We start from the raw sequence: 22,146 nt of genomic DNA on the forward strand, positions 1-22,146 counted from the left end.
TGTATTTTTAATAGAGATGGGGTTTCTCCATGTTGGTCAGGCTGGTCTAGAATTCTAAATCTAGTGAGCATATCCTTCAGTAGTAAAGTAAAATAAAGGCAAACTGAAGCTGAGAAAATATATTGCTGATATGCTGGCACTAGAGAATATTAAAGCAAGTTCTTCATGTTGAAAGAAAATAACATAAAAGCAAAGAATTGCAGAAAGAAATGGACAATGGTAAGGATGAATGTGAGTAAATATAAATTCTGTTTAATAGTTGTGGCTTGTGGAATTTAAAATGTGAAAACAAAAATACAACTGTAGAACAAAAGACTGGAGGGTGGTAATCAATCAAAAGTATTTGTAATCTCTAGAGCAGCCTCTGAATGAAAAAATAATGTATAATGAAAAGCTAATAGAGGAGAAAATGGAATAGTAAAAAAATAGTTGATTACTCTAAAGAAATGCAGGGAAGGAGAAAGGAATGAATAGATGGGACAAACAGAACAAATGACAGAATGGTAGACTTAAACCCAGCTTCGTCGGTCATTATATTGAAAGTGAAAGGAGCAAACATTGGCCGGGTGCAGTGGCTCACAGCTGTAATCCCTGCACTTTGGGAGGCTGAGGCGGGCGGATCACCTGAGGTCAGGAGTTCAAGACCAGCCTGGCCAACATGGTGAAACCCCGTCTCTACTAAAAATACAAAAATTGGCTGGCCGTGGGCACCTGTAATCCCTGATACTTGGGAGGCTGAGGCAGGAGAATCGCTTGAATCTGGGAGGCAAAGGTTTCAGTGAGCCGAGATCATGCCACTGCACTCCAGCCTTGGTGACAGAGTGAGACTCCATCCCCCCCCAAAAAAAGAAAGGAGCAAACATTGAAATTAATGCAAAGATCAGAAGACCTAACTATTATAGATACTGTTTACAAGGGATGTATTTTAAATCTAAGGACACAAATGAGGAAGTAAAAAAAGGAGGGGGCGGGGAGGAGAGAATATCACGCACGCATTAATCACATGAAATCTGAGTTGGCTCTATTTATGTTGGAAAAAGCTCTAAGGCCGGAAGTAACACTAGAGGCAAAGAAGAGCATTGTATAATGCTAAAAGGATAAATTTAATGGAAAAATATCTTAAATTTTTATGTATGTAATAATATAGGTCTAAAACTAAAAGGAAAGGTTGACAACTGTTATAAAAAGTTGAAATAAAACCACAACCGTAGTAGATCAGTGCTCCTCTTTCAGTAACTAGTAGAACAAACAGGAAAAAATCAGCAAGGGTAAAGTTTGAACAACACAGCCACCCTGACCTACTTGGCAGATATTGAACACTTCACTCAATAATTGTAGGATATATATGCTTTTCAAATATGTATGAAACATTTACTGAAATATACCATATACTATACCATAAAGCAGACCTCAGTACATTTGAAAGAAATGACATCACAGATGTCAGCCAAAATCAATTTAATGAAAAACTGAAAAACTGCCATACTAGAGTGTACAACATTGCTGAGAGAAATAAATAAATGGAGAGATACCATATTCGTGGATTGGAAGACTTGAAATTGTGAACATGTCCATTCTCTCTAGGCTTAACCTATTTGTTCCCTTTTTTTTTTTCTTCTTGAGACGGAGTTTCACTCTTGTTGCCCAGGCTGCAGTGCAATGGCATGATCTTGGCTTGCTGCAACCTCCGCCTCATGGGTTCAAGGGATTCTCCTGCCTCAGCCTCCTGAGTAGCCGGGATTACAGGCGCCCGCCATCACGCCTGGCCAATTTTTGTATTTTTAGTAGAGGGGAGTTTCACCATGTTGGCCAGGCTGGTCTCTTCCTGACCTCAGGTGAACCACCCACCTTGGCCTCCCAAAGTGCTGGGATTACAGGCATGAGCCACCTCGCCCAGCCTTATTCCCAATTTAAAACCTCACAAGTTTGGGGGTGGAGGGGATAGACACAAGCCAATTTTAAAACGTATTTGAAAGTTCAAAAGGAAAATCTAAATAACAAAATTGGGATGTTTATATAACTAGATACTGAGACTTTATAAAAAGCTGTAGTAATTAAGACATTGTGGTATTGATGAAAAAATAGGCACATGGGGTAATGAGCTATATATAAGTGGCTAGAAACAGACCGGTTCCTGTATGGTCACCTGATTTTTCTACAAAGCTGCCATTGCAGTTCACTGGGGAAAAGGATGATCTTTATGATAAATGGTGCTGAATCAACTGGATATCTGTGTGGATAAAAACCTTGACCTTTACATCAAACCATACACAGAATTAATTTGAGATGCGTTATAGAATGAAGTGGGCTATAACAATAAAATATCTGGAAGGAAACATAAGGAAATATCTTTAGAGAAGGCAAACATTTATTGAATAAGATGCAAAAAGCCTTAACCAAAAAAAGATTGACTAAATTAAGATGTTGTAACATTTAAATTCATTAAAGAACTTCTGTTCATCAAAAGATAGCGTTAAGAGATGGAAAAAGTCAGTTTTAAAGAATGAACAAAAGACTTAAAATGAACTTGTCCAAAAAAAAAGGGGGGGGAGGATAACCTAAATGCTCTATTAAGCACATGAACAAGATACTCAGTGGCCAAGCGCGGTGGCTCACGCCTGTAATCCCAACACTTTGGGAGGCCGAGGCAGGCAGATTATTTGAGGTCAGGAGTTCGAGATGAGCCTGAGCAATATGGTGAAAGCCTGTCTCTACAAAAATTAGCTGGGCGTGGTGGTGTGCACCTGTAATCCCAGCTGCTCAGGAGGCAGGAGAATCCTTGAACCGGGGAGGTGGAGGTTGCAGTGAGCCATGATCATGCCACTACACTCCAGCCTGGGTGACAGAGCAAGACTCCATCGAAAAAAGAAAAAGGGTACTCAACAACTTGCGTCCTTAGGGATATCAAATTAAATCCAACGAATACCACCATACACCCAACAAAATGACTAAAATTAAAAATACTGATAATTTGCAGTATCAGTAAAGATGTGGAGCAACAGTGTTAGGAGGATTATGAATTGATATAGCCACTTTGGGAAACTGATGATATCTGCTACTTAATAAAATAAGCCTTCTCTGTGACCTGAGCAATTCTACTGCTTTGTTATATACGTGCCTAAGATAAATATGTCCATGGCTATTCATAGCATTTGTAATAGCCCCAAACTTGAAATAATCCAAATAGAGTAGTAAAGATACTGTCATATATTCATACAATGGAATACAGATTGAATATTTTTTATCCAAAATGCTTGGGACCCCAAGTGTTTGGATTTTGGATTTTTTCAGATTTTTGAATATTTGCATTATACTTAACAGTTAAGCATCCCTAATTGGATAATCTGAAATCTGAAATGGTCCAATGAGCATTTTGTTTGAGCATCATATTAGCGCTAAAAAAGTTTTGGGTTTTGGAGCATTTTGGATTTCAGATTAAGGATTCTCAGCCTGTATTTCAAGTGACTGTTAAACACAATTATATGGCTGTATGTCACAGATGCAATAATGAGCAAAAGAGCATTCTCATGTTTCTTTTTATCTAAAAGTCTAATTCATAAATATATCAAATCAATATATACTGGTAGCAGTAAGGATAGTAACCTTAGGCATTACTGTCATGGTTAGGGCACAAGGGAATCTTCAGGGTTGCAGGAAGCATTCTGTATCTTGATCTGCATGGTGGTTACTCAGGTATATAGATAGTTTAAAATTCATTGAGTTACACCCATAAAGTTAGTATACTATATGTATGTAAAATGTTAGCCGGGCGCGGTGGCTCAAGCCTGTAATCCCAGCACTTTGGGAGGCCGAGACGGGTGGATCACGAGGTCAGGAGATCAAGACCATCCTGGTGTACACGGTGAAACCCCGTCTCTACTAAAAAATACAAAAAACTAGCCGGGCGAGATGGCGGGCGCCTGTAGTCCCAGCTACTCGGGAGGCTGAGGCAGGAGAATGGCGGGAACCCGGGAGGCGGAGCTTGCAGTGAGCCGTGAGCCGAGATCGAGCCACTGCACTCCAGCCTGGGCGACTGAGCGAGACTCCGTCTCAAACAAACAAACAAAAAAAGTTAAAATATTTTCTAAACAGTAATAAGTATGGTAGATATTTGCTATAATGGGATTTTATCTGGTCTGAAATTACAATATGCTGAAAATTTCTAGGAAATTTTTGATCCAAAAATGTTATGTGGTGAAGTGGAAAAAGTACTGGCCTTTGAGTTAGAAGACTGATTCTGAATCCTTCTCTGCTGCTTCTCACTCCCATCAGTCTTATAAAACCTGGGCACTGTGATCTTATGCGAGTTATTTAATCTCTGTCATTGTGCAGTGGAGATAATCGCTTCCCTTTTCAGATCCTGAGGTGTGAAAAGGATTGAATGAAATGATTGATGTGAAGGTGCTTTGTACCTAATGAAGTATGCCGATTTATAGTGTCTTAAAATCCAGCAAGGTTCAGATATCCAAACACTGGAATCCCTCATGGATGCTGTGATAGCAGTCTAGTTGCCCTATGTAACAGGTTGCCCGGATGATTTCTTCCTTTTTTCAGAACTCTTGAGAGTACATAAAGGAGCAGGACTTTTGAATTGGAAGACAGCTGGGATTGCCCTGAGACATCTGCCTTATTCTGTCCAACCTTTGGCTAATTTATTTCTAATTTCTAAAACTCGTCAGAGTTTTGAACATTGGGAAAACGTTTAGCTTCTCTAACTGCATTCATCAGTTCTTCAGATGTGACTGATTATTAAATACACTTTTATGTGCCACTAAGTTGGGGGGGGGGGACTGCCAATTATAATTGTAAGAAGGTTTTAATTGCAAGAGTCTCACAACTTCAGAAATATTAATTAAGGGAGAAATGTGCATCCTGCAAAGTTTCTGTGCAGTGTGTTTTTGTTTTTTGTTTTGGTAAATTTTTAGTTTCTGTGGATTTGCATGACTTACAAGTTGAAGCACTTTATAGCTCTGTAAAAATGTTAGTTACACAATTACTTGAGAAGTCAAAATTATACAGAGGGAGTAAAATAAATACTAGGTAAAATATTCACCACTGTCATTTGAATGTTTTAAATTGACATACTGAAGTGACTCACATTAGTCTTTTGACTTAGTAGTCAAGTTACAACTAAGTTTTGATAATTTACTGTTTTTCTTGTTCATTGCTATTATCTCTATAAACAACTGATACGTAGTAGGCTCTCAAGCATTTGTTGAATGAGTTAATACAGTTTGTAAGTACTTTTAGCTGTTTGTGTGTTGTCTGAAAGCAGTCTGAGACCTTTAATTCTTCCAAGGCAAATACTTTTTTTTTTATTTTTATTTTTTGAGACAGAGTTTTGCTCTTGTCTCCCAGACTGGAGTGCAATGGCACGATCTCAGCTCACTGCAACCTCCACCTCCTGGGTTCAAGCAATTCTCCTGCCTCAGCCTCCCAACTAGCTGAGATTACAGTCACCCGCCACCACTCCCACCTAATTCTTGTATTTTTAGTAAAGACAGGTTTTCACCATGTTGGCCAGGCTGGTCTCAAACTCCTGACCTCAGGTGATCCACGCACCTCGGCCTCCCAAAGTGCTGGGATTACAGGCGTGAGCCACTGCACCCGGCCACATTTTTTTTTTCTTAAACTAAAATCTTCCACATTTAAAACTAAAGCTGAGATGTCTTTTTGGTGTTAGAAAACCCCAAATGTGCATCAGAAGTAGGTAATTGATGTTTGAGAATGAGCACTAAAGAAACTATGTCAGTTCTCATAATAAAAGCAGTTCTGCTGATCATTGTTTTGAATTTCAGGGGTAGTCTTATAAAGTAGCATATTTGCTAAAGCACTTTTGAATGTTATCTGTGTCTCCTCTTTATTGCCTCCTTTTTGCTTTTATATTAACATATTAATGGAATATATAGCTTTTGCATGTGGAGGCCCCCCCCCTTTTTTTTTAAAGCCTCTTATTGACCTGACAAAGGAATCAGCAATTTTTAGCAGGAAATATATGGACTTTTATTTTATTTTACTTTACTTTTGAGATGGGGTCTCACTCTCACCCAGGCTGAGGTGCAGTGGCACAATCTCAGCTCTCTGCAGCCTCCGCCTCTTGGGGTCAAGTGAACCACCTCAGCCTCTGAGTAGCTGGGACCACAAGCATGCACCATCATGCCCAGCTAATTTTTTGTATTTTTGGTAGAGATGGGGTTTCATCATGTTGCCCAGGGTGACCTCTCACTCCTGAGCTCAAGTGATCCGCCCACTTTGGCCTCCCAGTGTGCTGGAATTACAGGCGTGAGCCACCATGCCCAGCCTTTATTTTTATTTTGCAGAGACAGGGTCTTGCTCTGTCACCAAGACTGAAATGCCCTAGTGCCATCATAGCTCACTGCAGCCTCAACCTCCTGGCCTCAAGCAATTCTGCTACTATGCTAGGCTAATTCTGTTTTTTAAAAAAATCTTTTGTTGACACAGGGCCTTGCTTTGCTGCCCAGGCTGGTTTCGAACTCCTGGCTTCAAGCAGTCCTCCCGCGTTGACCCCCCAAAGTGCTGGAATTACAGGTGCAAGCTATTGCTTCCAGCCTATTTTCTTTCCTTAAATGCCCTTTCACTTGAGATTAAATGAGAGCTCAGCAGTAAATTTAAGGTTAAAGGGAGTCAGGGGAGATGGTGATGAGAGGAAATGATTACAAGTTGAGTTCAGTGGAGCAAGTAAGGAACTCCTCTCTCTCTCCATGCACCATTCCACTCCCCTTCATCCCACAAGTTACTGGAAACCATATTATCTTATGGCTCAGTAATGCAAAAATGCCTCAGTCCATCTAAATAGCCTTTAGAGGTTTTAATATAATGCTCTATTAGAAAATAACAATATGTTAAATTTTAATACATAACTGATATCTTTTTTCTATTTGTTTTGATCAGAAAGTGGAGATAGCAGTAGCTAAAATTTTGGGGACTGCAGGTAACATTCCAAGAAAGTGTGAAGCTAAATCATCTACTAACAATTACAATTTAATCTCCTTTTCTTCATAGCACATTGTTCTTAATGATGCTATTGTGACATCCTACTAGATGCAGGATAAGAAAACAGGCCAGACCTTAAAGGGTGCGGGCTCTGAAATCTCTTTTTCTTTTTTTTGAGCTGGAGTCTCACTCTTCTTGCCCAGGCTGAAGTGCTTCTCAGCTAATTGCAACCTCGCCTCCTGGGTTCAAGTGATTCTTCTGACTCAGCCTCCTGATTAGCTGGGATTACAGGCATGCACCATCACACCCGGCTAATTTTGTATTTTTGGAGAGATGGGGTTTCTCCATGTTGAGCAGGCTGGTCTTGAACTCCCGACCTCAGGTGATCTGCCCGCCTCAGCCTCCCAAGGTGCTGGGATTACAGGCGTGAGCCACTGCGCTCGGCCCTGAAGTTTTTTAGGTCTCTTAGGCTACTAGGCCCCAGGATGGCCACAGTACAGCAAAAAACAGGACTGCATTTCATCAACAGCAGACTTGAGGAGCATCATCAGGAGCCAGTAACATTGAAAATAGAAGTCAAAGATCATAGAATAACATTATTTTAAACCGTGGGACCAAATAGGGTCGTTTGCTGCCTGTGTGAGTTTTCTGATTTTTAAAATACGGGCACGACTCTTTGTAAAAGATTATTATATGAGTAAATTTTAGAAAACTGACTGTTTTATTTATTGTTTGTCAGTACGAGGATGTCGTCCAGGAAAGATTGTGCAGATGACTGAAGCAGAAGTTCGGGGCTTATGTATCAAGTCTCGGGAGATCTTTCTCAGCCAGCCTATTCTTTTGGAATTGGAAGCACCGCTGAAAATTTGTGGTATGTAAATGGGTAAAGTTGGAAACAACTCTTTTGAATCATGTTTTTCCTCCCATGTTTACATTGAGGATGATCTAGAGAAAACATTTACTGAAAATTTTGTATAAAACCGATCAGTAGGCTTTACTAAATAAAAGTGTATAAAAATTGAAACTTATAAAAATGACAAGTTACAGACAAGATGAAAGTACTTGCTATATTATATACAATAGATAAAAGGAGTTCTATTTATAATATATAAAGAGTTCTTAGAAATAAATAAGAGAAAGTAGTATATGAAAATAACATAGGAAGATGAAGATCTTAGAAGAAATTCAAATGGCCAGTAAACATGAGGACCTCAGCCTCTTTAGTAATCAGTGATGTGCAATTTAAAACAAGTCTCCAACTCTAGTCAGATTACAAAAGAAAACCAAAGATTGATGTTTAATGTTGTCAAGGATATCAAGAAAAGGGCATTTTACTACACTGGTTAGAGAAAAATAGGTGTATAATTTAGAGGGTCAGTATGGCAACATCTGTGTCTTCTAACTTTTATGTTATTTAAATTTGTTTTGAAGATTATGCTACTTTATAACTTGTGTTCTTTTAAGTTTTACAGTGGCTTTTTTACAGTCCTTTGTACGGTGCCCAGCAAATAAGAAATACTAGCTAAGTAAATGTTTGTTTTTTGGTTGGTTGGTTTTTCTTTGAGACAGAGTTTCACTTTTGTTGCCCAGGCTGGAGTACAATGGCACGATCTCGGCTCACTGCAACCTCCACCTCCCGCATTCAGGTGATTCTCCTGCCTCAGCCTCCCGAGTAGCTGGGATTATAGGCGTGTGCCACCACGCCCAGCTGATTTTTTGTATTTTTAGTAGAGACAGGGTTTCTTCATGTTGGCCAGGCTGGTCTCGAACTCCTGACCTCAGGTGATCCACCCACCTCGACATCCCAAAGTGCTGGGATTATAGGCATGAGCCACTGCAGCTGGCCAGTAAATGTTTGTTGAATGGATCAATTAACTTAGAATATCATACCTTTTTTTTTTTCTTTTTGAGACGGAGTCTCGCTCTGCCGCCCAGGCTGGAGTACAGTGGCCGGATCTCAGCTCACTGGTTTATGCCATTCTCCTGCCTCAGCCTCCCGAGTAGCTGGGACTACAGGCACCCGCCACGTCGCCCGGCTAGTTTTTTTTATTTTTTAGTAGAGACGGGGTTTCACCGTGTTAGCCAGGATGGTCTCGATCTCCTGACCTCGTGGTCCGCCCGTCTCAGCCTCCCAAAGTGCTGGGATTACAGGCTTGAGCCACCGCGCCCGGCCTAGAATATCATACCTTTAAGTAAGAGGTAGTAGTTCGGAATTTGGGGAAAATAATCAGTCCCCTGTATAAACTTAAATGAAGCAGATGTAGTTACTTAGAGGTGATCTTAAAATTAGAATTAAAATATTCTTTGAAGGTTTCTTTAAAATGTAATATAGAAATAACTGGAAGGTAATAGAAGTTATTTGTACTACGTATTTCCAAAGTTTTACTATTTGTCTCCATATTTGGCGTTAAAAAGTGACGTAAGTTAAACTACCAGATAATAAGATTGTTTTAGTTATCTATTGTTGTATAATAAATCATTCCAAAACTTTGTGGCTTACAGCAACATTAATTTACCATCTCACAATTTCTGTGGGTCAGGAATTCAGGAACAGCTTAGTGGGTCCTCTGGCTCTGGGTCTCTCACAAGGCTCCAATTAAGGCGTGATCTCGGGCTGCAGTCATCTGAAGGTTGAACTGTGAAAGGATTCAGTTCCTTATAGGCTGATGGACTAAGAGCCTCAGTTCCAAATGAGCTGTTGGTCAGAGGCCTCCCTCAGTTCTTTGCTACGTGGGATGCTTCATTAGACAGCTGGTTTCATCAGCGAGCATGGAAGAAGGTGAGAGAGTGCAAGCAAGATGAAAGTCACAGTCTTTTGTAACTTAATCTTGGAAGTGACAGCCCGTCTCACTTTTGCTTGTTAGAAGTAAGTCACTAAATATAGCCCATACTCAAGGGCAGGGGAGGATTACACAGGATGTGAACATTGGGAATTATTTCATAGAAGCTGCTTATAACAGTAACCAGTTTTTCTAAAACTGATTTTTTCTCTTTTTAGGAGATATTCATGGACAATATACGGATTTACTGAGATTATTTGAATATGGAGGTTTCCCACCAGAAGCCAACTATCTTTTCTTAGGAGATTATGTGGACAGAGGAAAGCAGTCTTTGGAAACCATTTGTTTGCTATTGGCTTATAAAATCAAATATCCAGAGAACTTCTTTCTCTTAAGAGGAAACCATGAGTGTGCTAGCATCAATCGCATTTATGGATTCTATGATGAATGTAAGTGAAAATAAAGACTTAGAAAAGTAATTCATGGAAACATTGCCTAATTATTTTCCGGTTCAAAATAATTCCTTTGATTCAGAGTTTTTTCAAAATAAGATCTATCAGGCATAGGCCAGGAAGAGGAACCTGAAACTGGGAAACATGTTACTAATTAAATTGGTTCCTTGAGATCTCCTTGGTCATGTTTCAGATTGACTGGCTGCGGCTTACTTGGCTGAAGAGGCTCTTTTAAAATTAGTTTATTTAGAAACTATTCAGATGAAACAGAAGTCACTGTAGACAGTGGCTCTTGGTTTTCTAGTGTCCTTTAAGGTTTTAGCTCTCAGCATTCTTGTAGTATGACAGAAGCTCTATTAGTCCTGTGTCACAAGAATTGAGAAATTCTGTGAAACTCTTTAAAAGTCAGAGTTTAATATTGTTAGAATTTAAATATGTGTCTATAAACCTTGGAAGACAAAGATACTGAATACTCTGCAGTATCCTTATTTTACTCTCTTTTTCATTAGTAGGAAATCACCGATTTGGTATTGTATGTTTCCAAGTCTTATTATTAAAATACCCTACTAGATTCAAATTTGGTCTTTTGGTTTTATTAGAGTACGGGAGTAAGTATATGTTTGGTTAATTAGAATCAATTATAATTTTCAAATTGAATTCTTTTTTATATTGCTGTCTTCCCTGTTAGAATCTATTTTTGCTTTTTTTCAGTCCTTAATTATGTTAGAGACCTATTCAAATTCATATCTCCTTGATTTACATAATGATTTGACAAAGTTTGAGGGTGTGTTATATGTACCAGGCACTATTGTGAACACAGTGCGTGAAGCAAGACACAGTACAGATGATCTCTGTTCTCATGGAGCTTATATTCTTTTTTTTCCCCCCAAGAGTTTATCCAGCACTGATTGGCCTTACCTGTCCACCCAAATAGCAGGTCATCGGCCTAGCTGGGATTGTATGTCCTTGTAGTGAAAAAAGGCTCTGTCAGGCTTCCAGTGCTTAATGAAAATAGCCTTTCTTTTTTCTTTTCTTTTCTTTTTTTTTTTTGAGACGAAGTTTTGCTCTTGTCACTTGAGCTAGAGTGTAATTGCACGATCTCAGCTCACTGCAACCTCCACCTCCCGGGTTCAAGTGATTCTCCTGCCTCAGCCTTCTGGTTAGCTGGGATTATAGGCATGCACCACCTTGCCTGGCTAATTTTGTATTTTTAGTAGAGATGAGGTTTCTCTGTGTTGGTCAGGCTGGTCTTGAACTCCCAACCTCAGGTGATCCACCCACCTCGGCTTCCCAGAGTGCTGGGATTACAGGCGTGAGCCACTGCGCCTGGCCATGAGCTTATATTCTAATAGAAATGATTCTGTGTTTGATTTGATACTGTATTTTATTTCTGAGATGTAGTGTGTGGTTTGAATTACTTAGACTAACAGAGGAAATGGGTTGGAGTACATCAAACTACAACATTCTTCCTAAAGCTACATCAGAAATGGAGGTATATTTTTAAAGGATAAAAGACGGGCAAGAATGTCCTTGGGGGTAGAAATGACATCAAATGAAATCATGTATGGGAGAGCAACTTGTAAACAGCACTTTGAGTTACGTACTTACTCATTAAGGGGCAGGTGGCGGCATAAAAGCACAGGAAGTTAGTACTTGTGTCTTTCATCCCTTCCCTAGCTTAGTAGTTGTACCTTATTACCAAATTCAGGAAAATTGAGTAACTCTAAAAAGGTGAACATACACTTGAGGTTGTCTTTGTCGTAGCTTTTTATGCTAGGCTATAGGAAAATTATAGCCTTTGTGCCTCTATTTATACTTCCTATAATGCCAAATTGTAATTCACACAAGAGAGAATACCAGTTAAACACTTGGAAATTTTCCTTCCTTGACAGTAAGTTTATACTGTGTTGCTCAATGCATTAGTGTTAAAATGGACAGTTTCCAGAGGCACCCTTTCACTTCTGCTTGCTTGTTTGGCTAGGTATTTAGTCCACATATTGAAGGGGAAAAAATGAGCCAAGAGCCTATTAGACTGTTTAAAAATTGCTATATTGTAGTGATCTTAAAAGACAAAAATTGTTTGATGTATTTCATAAAACACCTAGCATAGTCTTTGGGTTTTGTTTTTTATGTGTTAAATTTGATTAGGTTTATTTTATTTAAGTTGTCAGAAATTGTATGTGTTTATAATGTACAGCATGATGTTTTGAAGTACATATACATTGCAGAATGGTTAAATCTAGCTGATTTAACATATGCATTACCTCAAAAAGTTAGCATTTTGGGAGAAAACAACACTTAAAATTTAGTGTTTTACGAGGATATAATATAGTGTTAACTGTAGTAACTATGTTATACAGTAGATCTTCTGTGTTTATTCCTACTACCCAACTGATACTTTGTATTCTTTGACCAATATCTTCCCATCCCACCTGTACCCCCCAGCACAATCTTTGAAGTCTTGGTAACTTTACTGAAAGTATTGAATGTTTATTATAGTTGTTGCCTTTTTAAAAGTATGTAAATAACATTTATGCATTATAGAAAAAGTTCTTCTTTATAGATAAACATGAAGAAGAAAATTGAAATCATTCATAATCCTGTGGCTTTGAGATAACTGATGAGAACAGTTTTAGATTTTTTAATTTATTTTATCTGTTCTTTTTATAGGCAAACGAAGATTTAATATTAAATTGTGGAAGACCTTCACTGATTGTTTTAACTGTCTGCCTATAGCAGCCATTGTGGATGAGAAGATCTTCTGTTGTCATGGAGGTAGACTAGTAAATTTGCCTTACAGATTTTTTGTATTCTTCTATTATTCGGAAAATACCTATAATAATTAAGAGACTGTGGGAAAACAAAGCAGTGTTTGTGTGAAAACTCAAGTGATTAAAACTGTTTTAAGCATGGCTAAACCTCTTTTAATAATAGAAATTTATTTATAAATAAAAATGTAATGCTTCTTTAAATAAAGTTTCACATATAAAGAGGATAACTAGAGTTGTTTGAGAAAGTCTCCTTTGCCTCAAGTTTTAACAGAAAGACACCCCTGCTATTTGTTAGTGAAAATGAGAGGATCGTTATCTTTCTGCCCATATTGAAATCTTTCATCAGAATCCAAATAAAATTGAGTTTAATATTAACATATCAAGAATTCTAGGCTTCGGCCGGGCACGGTGGCTCAAGCCTGTAATCCCAGCACTTTGGGAGGCCGAGACGGGCGGATCACGAGGTCAGGAGATCGAGACCATCCTGGCTAACACGGTGAAACCCCGTCTCTACTAAAAAATACAAAAAAACTAGCCGGGCGAGGTGGTGGGCGCCTATAGTCCCAGCTACCTGGGAGGCTGAGGCAGGAGAATGGCCTAAACCCGGGAGGCGGAGCTTGCAGTGAGCTGAGATCTGGCCACAGCACTCCAGCCTGGGCGGCAGAGCGAGACTCCGTCTCAAAAAAAAAAAAAAAAAAAAAAGAATTCTAGGCTTCATATAGTATGTTTGCTTTAGTCTTAACAATAAAATAAAATAATTTTTGGTAGATGGGTAAGTTACTCTGTATGGCTTATGATATAAGCTTGAAGTTTATTTTGAAAGTTTATTTGAAAAATTAATGTATATGTCTTAACACCTGGCTAGATGCCATGAAAATATGTAGATAATGTATGATCTGACGATCTTGAAGAGTTAAAAACCTGTTGCGAAGATATTTATGAAACATAATTGAATAATAAAAGGTACTTAATATGTCAGAACTTACTAAGACACTAATTAAGAGAAGTCAGGAGGAGGAAAGACTGGGCACATATGTGTATGGAGGCATGGGTTTTAGAGGATAAATAGACTTTGGAGAAGTTAAAAGGACTTGAGACACTCTTTGTTGCTAGTTTAGGGAATGTGTAAGAACTGGCCTGACTAGATAGAAAGTCAAGTACATGCTGGGAAATGATGGGATCAGATTGTGGAGATTTGAATATTGAGCAAAGGAGTTGGATGAATGATTTAATAACCATATTGGGTTTTTGTACAGGGAAGTAATTTAATGGAAATAGTGTAAGAAAATTAGTTTTTCATCAGTATACGGGAAGAATTAAAGTGGAAAAACGCTGAAAAGCTAAATGCACTTTCCTAGGCCTGAGGTAATAAATGGTTTATTCTCTGGCAGAACATAATTCACTATATTAATTGAAATATGTTTTCCAGTAGATATTAAATACGTAATGAATTATAGTTCTTGTACATTAGTCTAGCATAAGGATAGAAGTGTAGCAGTATGGATATGAATGTTTAGCTTCATTCCTTGTGATGATACTTGGATTGCCTACCAGAGAGGAATAGTAGCTTATATACCACTTTAAAGATTGCAAAGTATTTTTATGAGCTTTTCCTGTTAATCCTTCTGATCAGTAGTTTGTGACTTCATGAAGATAATGAACATGTTAGAGTGGGCTGTGAAAAGAAGGTCTTAGTCTTAGGGAACCAAGTGGGGCACTTTCATTTAGAAGTTGAAATGTTTAAGATTAGTGGCAAGAACTGGCAAAAGTGGTAGGAAGGGTTGCAGTTGATTATGTTTCTATGAAGGCCAGGGAATGATTCGAAAAAAGAATAGTGGGTTTTTTTTCCTTAGGAAGTCTTTTGAAATATAAAGGAATTTCTTTTTCCTAGTAGGGAAAAATGGAGAAAAAATTATAATGCTTTATTATTATCAAAGTGGGATTCCTAATAACTCTGTGTTGCCCTTTAAGACATTAAAAGGAGCCCGGCGCAGTGGCTCATGCCTGTAATCCCAGCACTTTGGGTGACCGAGGCAGGCGGATCATGAGATCAAGAGATCGAGACCAGCCTGGCCAACATGGTGAAACCCCGTCTTTACTAAAAATACAAAAAATTAGCTGGGTGTGGTGGCGCGCACCTGTAGTCTCAGCTACTTGGGAGGCTGAGGCAGGAGAATCGCTTGAACCTGGAAGGTGGAGATTGCAGTAAGCTGAGATCACACTACTGCACTCTAGCGTGGTAGATGGAGTAAGACTGTGTCCCCCCCCCCCCCAAAAAAAAAAGACATTAAATGGGACACTTTTCAGTATCTTTGATTTCACATGGTGAATCTATTTTGATTGTATGCTTTTTATTCAGTGACTATTAAAATATTAAAATTTTTAGCTATCAGTACTATGTCTCATCTTTTTATTTTTAGGATTGTCACCAGACCTGCAATCTATGGAGCAGATTCGGAGAATTATGAGACCTACTGATGTCCCTGATACAGGTAAGTATAGAGAGAAGTTTAATTATTTTGTGTAAAGTGTTGTCATGTTTGAACCTGATTACATTTAGTGGAAGTAGGATTGGTTTATGTAATAATTAAAAGAGTTTTTTTATAGTCAGTAAGTCAGCTGCAGATTACTTTATTTGCAGTAATACAAAATTCTTCACTTTGCACTGATCCTCAAAATGTGGAACCTGTTTATTTATAGTCATAATATGATTCTGTCACCCTTATTTGATCACAAAAAAGATTTTGCTATTGAGTCCTCATACCTATTTTTCTAAATTCCCTCGTTCATCCTGGCATTGGTTGTTTTTCAAAAACTTGTTAAATTAGCCAAAAGTTTTTTAACTAAAATAATCTGTTCTTTGCTTCTTAGGCAAGGATACAACTACCTTCTTTTCAATTGTCTAGTAGTTTTTTGTTATTTTCTGCATCCTCTATTTTACATTTTTAGAGCTTTTTTTCAAGGGGGTGTGGGAGGGATTTCTCTTTGTTGCCCAGGCTAGACTCGAATTCCTAGGCTCAAGCAATCTTCCTGCCTCAGCTTCTGAGTAGCTAGGACTCCAGGCGTGTGCTGTACCTGGCTTAAATTTTTAGAGCTCTTAAGGCTCTAGAGACCTGTGGTCAGTTTTGTGAAAATTACATTGGAAATCTGTGGGAAGACTGGGAGCAGTGGCGCTCACGCCTGTAATCCCAGCACTTTGGGAGGCTGAGGTGGGCAGGATCACTTGAGGTCAGGAGTTCGAGACCAGCCTGACCAACAAGACGAAACCCCATATCTACTAAAAATAACAAAAATTAGCTGGGCATGGTGGTGCGTACCTTTAATCCTAGCTACTCAAGAGGCTGAGGCACGAGAATCGCTTGAACCCGGGAGACGAGAGGTTGCAGTGAGCCCAGATCTCACCACTGCACTCCGGCCTGGGCGACAGAGTGAAACTATCTCAAAAAAAAAAAAAAAAAAAAAATGAAACAACCACCACAAAAAATGCTACTCAGAACTACACATCAACCATTATAAATGGTATAGATCCTCTGATGTCAGTAGCCATGTAATACACTGTATGTTGTAATAAATTGTGTTATAATTTATTTTTTTTGAGACGGAGTCTTTCTCTGTCACCAGGCTAGGGGGCAATGGCGCAATCTCAGCTCACTGCAAGCTTCGCCTCCTGGATTCAAGTGATTCTTACGTCTCAGCCTCCCGAGTAGCTGGAACTACAGGCACCCACCACTGCGCCCGGCTAATTTTTTGTATTTTTAGTAGAGACGAGGTTTCACCCTGTGGCCAGAATAGTCTTGATCTCTTGACCTCGTGATCCACCCGCCTCGGCCTCCCAAAGTGCTGGGATTACAGGCGTGAGCCACTGCGCCTGGCCTGCGTTATGAGCTTTTTTACATAACACGACTTGTGTTGATTATTTTTAAAAGTATGCATTTTATCACAGTTTTTTATTATAATTATAGAATACATTTGACTAAATGTGATAGAAACTAGTATTTAAATAGTAGTTTATTTAAAACGCTGTTTTTAGGCCTTGTGCACTAGTTCATGCTTGTAATTCCAGCACTTTGGGAGGCCAAGGCAGGAAGATCACTTGAGGCCAGGAGTCGAGACCAACCTGGACAACATAACACCTACCTCTACAGAGAGAAAAAAAAAATTTAATTAGCCACGTGTGGTGGTGCCCCAGCTACTCAGGAGGCTGAGGCAGGAGGATCACTTGAGCCCAGGAAGTTGAGGCTGCAGTGACCTGTGATTGTGCTCCTGCACTCTAGCCTGGGTGACAGAGTGAGACCCTGTCTTTCAAAAAACACCCAAAGTGCTATTTTTAAAATAAGGTGTAATATAAATATGTATTAGTCATTCTTCAGAATTTGTTTATAGTTCAGATGTAAATTTCAAGTGTGATATGCTAGGCTTCTATTTTTAGCATATTTTATTTTAGCATATTTTAATGAGAAGTTTTTGAGATGCTGAAAACGGTTATGTTAGTCTTTGATAGTGTCTGCAGCATTCAGAAATTTAATTTATAAATTAATACATTATTTGAAACAGTCTAGTTGATTGCAATGCTAGCTCATTAAACAATGAATCTTGACTGAAAACCCTTTTTTTTTTTATTTTGAGACGGAATTTCACTCTTGTTGCCCAGACTGCAGTGCAGTGGCAGCGATCTTAGCTCACTGCAACCTCTGCCTCCCGGTTTCAAGCAGTTCTCTTGCCTCAGCCTCCCGAGTAGCTGGAATAACAGGCACGTGTCACTGCCCACTAATTTTTGTATTTTTAATAGAGATGAGGTTTCACCATGTTGGCCAGGCTGCTCTTGAACTCCTGACCTCAGGTGATCCGCCCACCTTGGCCTCCCAAAGTGCTAGGATTACAGGCATTAGCCACCGTGCCTGGCCTGAAATTCTTATCTTGACCCTGTTAAGGTTAAAGAATTCCAGATTGTTGTTGCTACCATTATTTGATTTTTTTAATGCATCGAGATTGTCATGTTTCCTAAACCTTAAACTGTATTCAAATTTTATACAGTTTTATTGTCACACTGAAATTATAGATTGTTAATACCTTAGCTTTCTACTGGAAACAGGCTGGAAAGTGTGAGAGCATTATTAAGCACTGGATGTGTGTATATTTTTGAAGAGTCAGCTTCAACCAGAAAGGGCTTACGAATTGAGACTGACTGTTCCAGTGGATTTTGTGTGCCAGTGAATTTCTTAAAACATCATACAGGAAGCTTGGGATGTATCAACGATAGAAATTGAGTACATTGTCACTAATTCTACAAATGGTTTTATAATGCCTCTATCAAGATATGATGTACTGTAACTGAAAATGAAGATGCCCTTCCCTCCTAAACCATACTGTGATGTTTATGGATTCTTTAAAATTCTTAAAACTGACTGACTTTTTAAAAAATATCTTCTCGGCCGGGCACGGTGGCGCACATCTGTAATCCCAGCACTTTGGGAGGCTGAGGCAGGCGGATCACGAGGTTAGGAGATTGAGACCATCCTGGCTAACACAGTGAAACCCTGTCTCTACTAAAAATACAAAAAATTAGCTGGGTGTGGGGTGTGCGCCTGTAGTCCCAGCTACTCAGGAGGCTGAGGCAGGAGAATGGCATGAACCTGGGGGAGGAGTTTGCAGTGAGCCGAGATTGTGCCACTGCACTCCAGCCTGAGACTCCATCTCAAATATATATATATATATACACACACACACATTTATACACACACACATTTATATATATGTACACACACATATATATACACACGTTTTAATATATACATATATATATATATATGTACACTCTTAGCCACTATAATTCTTAGAAAATCACTATCATCATCTCAACATCCACCCTTTTAATATCACTACAGTTGGACTTTTACCCACTCTGTTACCCTCAGTCACCAAGAAACTTGCATTAAGATCTGATGATTTAATTGTAAGTGGCACATTTTTGGTCTTTGTCCTACTGCCCTTGTTCATGGCACATGTCCTACTTTAGGACAGTTGTTTCCCTTTTCAGGATACCTTTCCTGAGCCCTTTGTCTTGATCATTCCTTCTCAATATTCTCCATCATCTGCCTGCCTATTAAATGTTTGGGGTCCTCAGAATTCATTTACTGGTCTTCTCACTTTGTGTTCCCAAGGTGGTCTGACGTCCCTCTTAAGATTTCCACTACCATTAATATGATAACAATACTCAGGTAAATATTTTTAACCGTGACCTCTTTTCCAAGGCTCCAGACATTACCAAAGTCAAGGATCTGATCTGATTTTGTTCTTCCACATTTAAAAAAAAATCCTCAGGGCCTCAGTAGAAAATGGTTTTTTTCCCCCCTCAAGTGATCTATAGATCAAATACAATTCCAATGAAATCACAATTGAGTTTTTTATGGAATTAGGCAAATTGTTTTTAATGTTTATGTGGAAGAACAAAAGATCAAAAAGTAACCGAGACAGTCTTGAGAGAAAAAAAAATTGAGGATACTAGCCCTGCCGAATATAAAGACTTGCTTAAAAGCTCTAGTCTGTTACTGGCTCAGGGATAAATAAAATGGACTAACGGAATAGACTGGTGCTCAGAAACAGTGGAACTGTAAGGAAAGGATGAACTATTGAGGAAATGCCGCTGGTTTCTTTGGTTATTCATATGGAGAAACTACACAAAAGATGAACAGTGTTTTCCATATATTGTTGTGCTGTAAGTGCCATACACATATTTCCTATATGTGGAAAGGGTTGGAAAGTACTACCTTAAGAGGCCATGGAAGATTATATTTGTATGGTTGCTTTAACAAAAATATGAGTTACATAGGCTGGAATACTTGGGCAAGTGATTGTCATTGTTTAGTAAAAAGTAAGAGGGCCAGAGAGGAACTGAAATTTGATGTAGATGTGCTATAAATCTGTAAATTTTGTTCTTAATTGCTGTATTTCTGTCCTTTAAAGGTTTGCTCTGTGATCTGCTATGGTCTGATCCAGATAAGGATGTTCAAGGCTGGGGAGAAAATGATCGTGGTGTTTCCTTTACTTTTGGAGCTGATGTAGTCAGTAAATTTCTGAATCGTCATGATTTAGATTTGATTTGTCGAGCTCATCAGGTATGAAATATAAGACTCTGAAGTGTTTTCTTTTTTTTTCTTTCTTTTTTTGGGGGCAGACGGGGAGGGCAGACAGCGTCTTGTTCTGTCACCCAGACTGGAGTGCAATGGCGCAATCTCGGCTCACTGCAACCTGTGCCTCCTGGGTTCAAGCAATTCTCATGCCTCAGCCTCACAAGTAGCTGGGACTGTAGGTGTGTGCCACCACACCTGGACCCTTAAACAGTTATTATTTGTTAACTTCACATAAGTCCTCTCATTTTGTTTTGAGGAAACATATCCAAGAAAGCTAAATGAGTTGTACAAGGAAAGCAGTAGGAGAGGCGGCAGAGCCAGTTCCTGGATCTCACACTTAACAATCTAATGATTTGTTAACCTTTTATCACACTAAAAGAGGAAATGTTTAGAAATATTTGGGGACTGGGCGTGGTGGCTCACATCTATAATCCCAGCACTTTGTCAAGCTGAGGTAGATGGATTGCTTAAGCACAGGAGTTTGAGACCAGCCTGGGCGACAAAATGAGATCCCATCTCTACAAAAAAAATAAAAAATTTAGTTGGGTGTGGTGGTGCATACCTGTGGTCCCAGCTACATGGGAGGCTGAGGTGGGAGGATCGCTTGAGCCTAGGAGATCAAGGCTGCAGTGAGCCATGTTTATGCCACTGCTCTCCAGCCCTTGTGAAAGAGCCAGACCCAGTCTCAGAAAAAAAAAAGAATGTGTTTTTGTAGTATATAGCAAATCTAACAATTTTCAGTGCTGCTTTGAAGCTTTGTAGACATGGTTTAGATTTTTTTTTTTTTTTTTTTTTTTTTGAGATACTCCAGCTCGTGCAATGGGTGTGAAACCCAGTCTCAAAAAAGAAAATTTGATTGTAGACTCGGTAATAGGTATCAATTATTTAATCTTTTAATTGTTTATTTTTGTCTGAGGCCGAGTCTCAGTCTGTCATGCAGGCTGGAGTGCAATGGCGCGATCTCGACTCACACTGCAACCTCTGCCTCCCGGGTTGAAGTGATTCTCCTGCCTTAGCCTCCCAACTAGCTAAGACTACAGGCGCCTGCCACCACACCCGGCTAATTTTTGTATTTTTAGTAGAGACAGGGTTCCACTATGCTGGTCAGGCCGGTGTCAAACTCCTGACCTCAGGTTATCTGCCCACCTCAGCCTCCCAAAGTGCTGGGATTACAGGTGTGAGCCACTGCTCCTGACCGGTATCAATTATTTTAGCTGTGTCATAATCATTAATTGTTATGTAAGAAGAATGTCTGTGTTTTTCCAGGAATGCATACTCAAATGTGTAGAGGTAAAATGACATGCCTGGGATTTGCTTTAAAATAATATCAGCAGAGAGAAAAGGGGAGGGGGAAGATAAATGAAACAAATGTTGCAAAATCATGAAAAGTGTTGAATTAGGCTGATGAGTTAATGGGAGTTAATTCAAGTCTTCTTGATCTACTTTTGTGTATATTTGAAATTTTTCGTTATAAAAACATTTATACAGTTTAGGGTTTTTGGTTGTCTTTTATGTCCTCCACCACTAGATTGCATACTCTCTAAGGAAGGGATTACGACTTGTATTTGAATCTCTGTTGATTTGTACTGTTGCTGACATTGTAGCATATTGTATCCTGCACACATAGTGTTGAATAAATTAACTAATAAAAGCATATTTAATTAAGTGTGTGCTGTCCCACAGTACTTCCCTTTTTTTCTGGAGCTTTACTCCCCATGACACTTACTACTGCTGGCTCTTTCTTTGATCCTAAGTGATACAAGTGACTGGCTTTTCATTCTTTGCATATTATATATTACATGCCACTTTTATTTAGCAGGATTTTTTGGTGGTTCCGTTGAAATGAGGTCATGTTCCCACATCCTTTGCTTTTGACAAAGTAGTATTTTGTTGTTGTTGTTTGGCAAAGTAGTATTTTGTTGTTGTTGGTGGTGTTTTGTGAGACAGTCTCACATTGTCACCCAGGCTGGAGTGCAGCGGCACCATCTCGGCTCGCTGCAACCTCCGCCTCCCGGGTTCAAGCGATTCTCCTGCCTCAGCTCCTGAGTATCTGGGACTA

The 22,146-nt window shown here is 39.1% G+C and overlaps 1 protein-coding gene across 3 annotated transcripts in view; it reads left to right on the top strand.

Moving 5' to 3' along the window:
* PPP1CB (protein phosphatase 1 catalytic subunit beta) overlaps positions 1-22,146 on the top strand; it is a 51,048-nt gene that overhangs the window by 16,872 nt on the left and 12,030 nt on the right. For all 3 annotated transcript variants that reach the window (XR_004054193.1, XM_010371179.2, XM_010371180.2), the window contains 5 exons: positions 7,694-7,825; positions 9,953-10,183; positions 12,857-12,961; positions 15,378-15,449; positions 19,921-20,072. Coding sequence is in view for 2 of the 3 variants with exons in the window: in XM_010371179.2 (XP_010369481.1) it covers positions 7,694-7,825; positions 9,953-10,183; positions 12,857-12,961; positions 15,378-15,449; positions 19,921-20,072 (692 nt within the window). In the remaining variant the exon portion in view is untranslated. The remainder of the gene's footprint in view (positions 1-7,693; positions 7,826-9,952; positions 10,184-12,856; positions 12,962-15,377; positions 15,450-19,920; positions 20,073-22,146) is intronic.

Source organism: Rhinopithecus roxellana, chromosome 17 (assembly GCF_007565055.1).
Source record: "Rhinopithecus roxellana isolate Shanxi Qingling chromosome 17, ASM756505v1, whole genome shotgun sequence".
NCBI lineage: Eukaryota > Metazoa > Chordata > Mammalia > Primates > Cercopithecidae > Rhinopithecus > Rhinopithecus roxellana.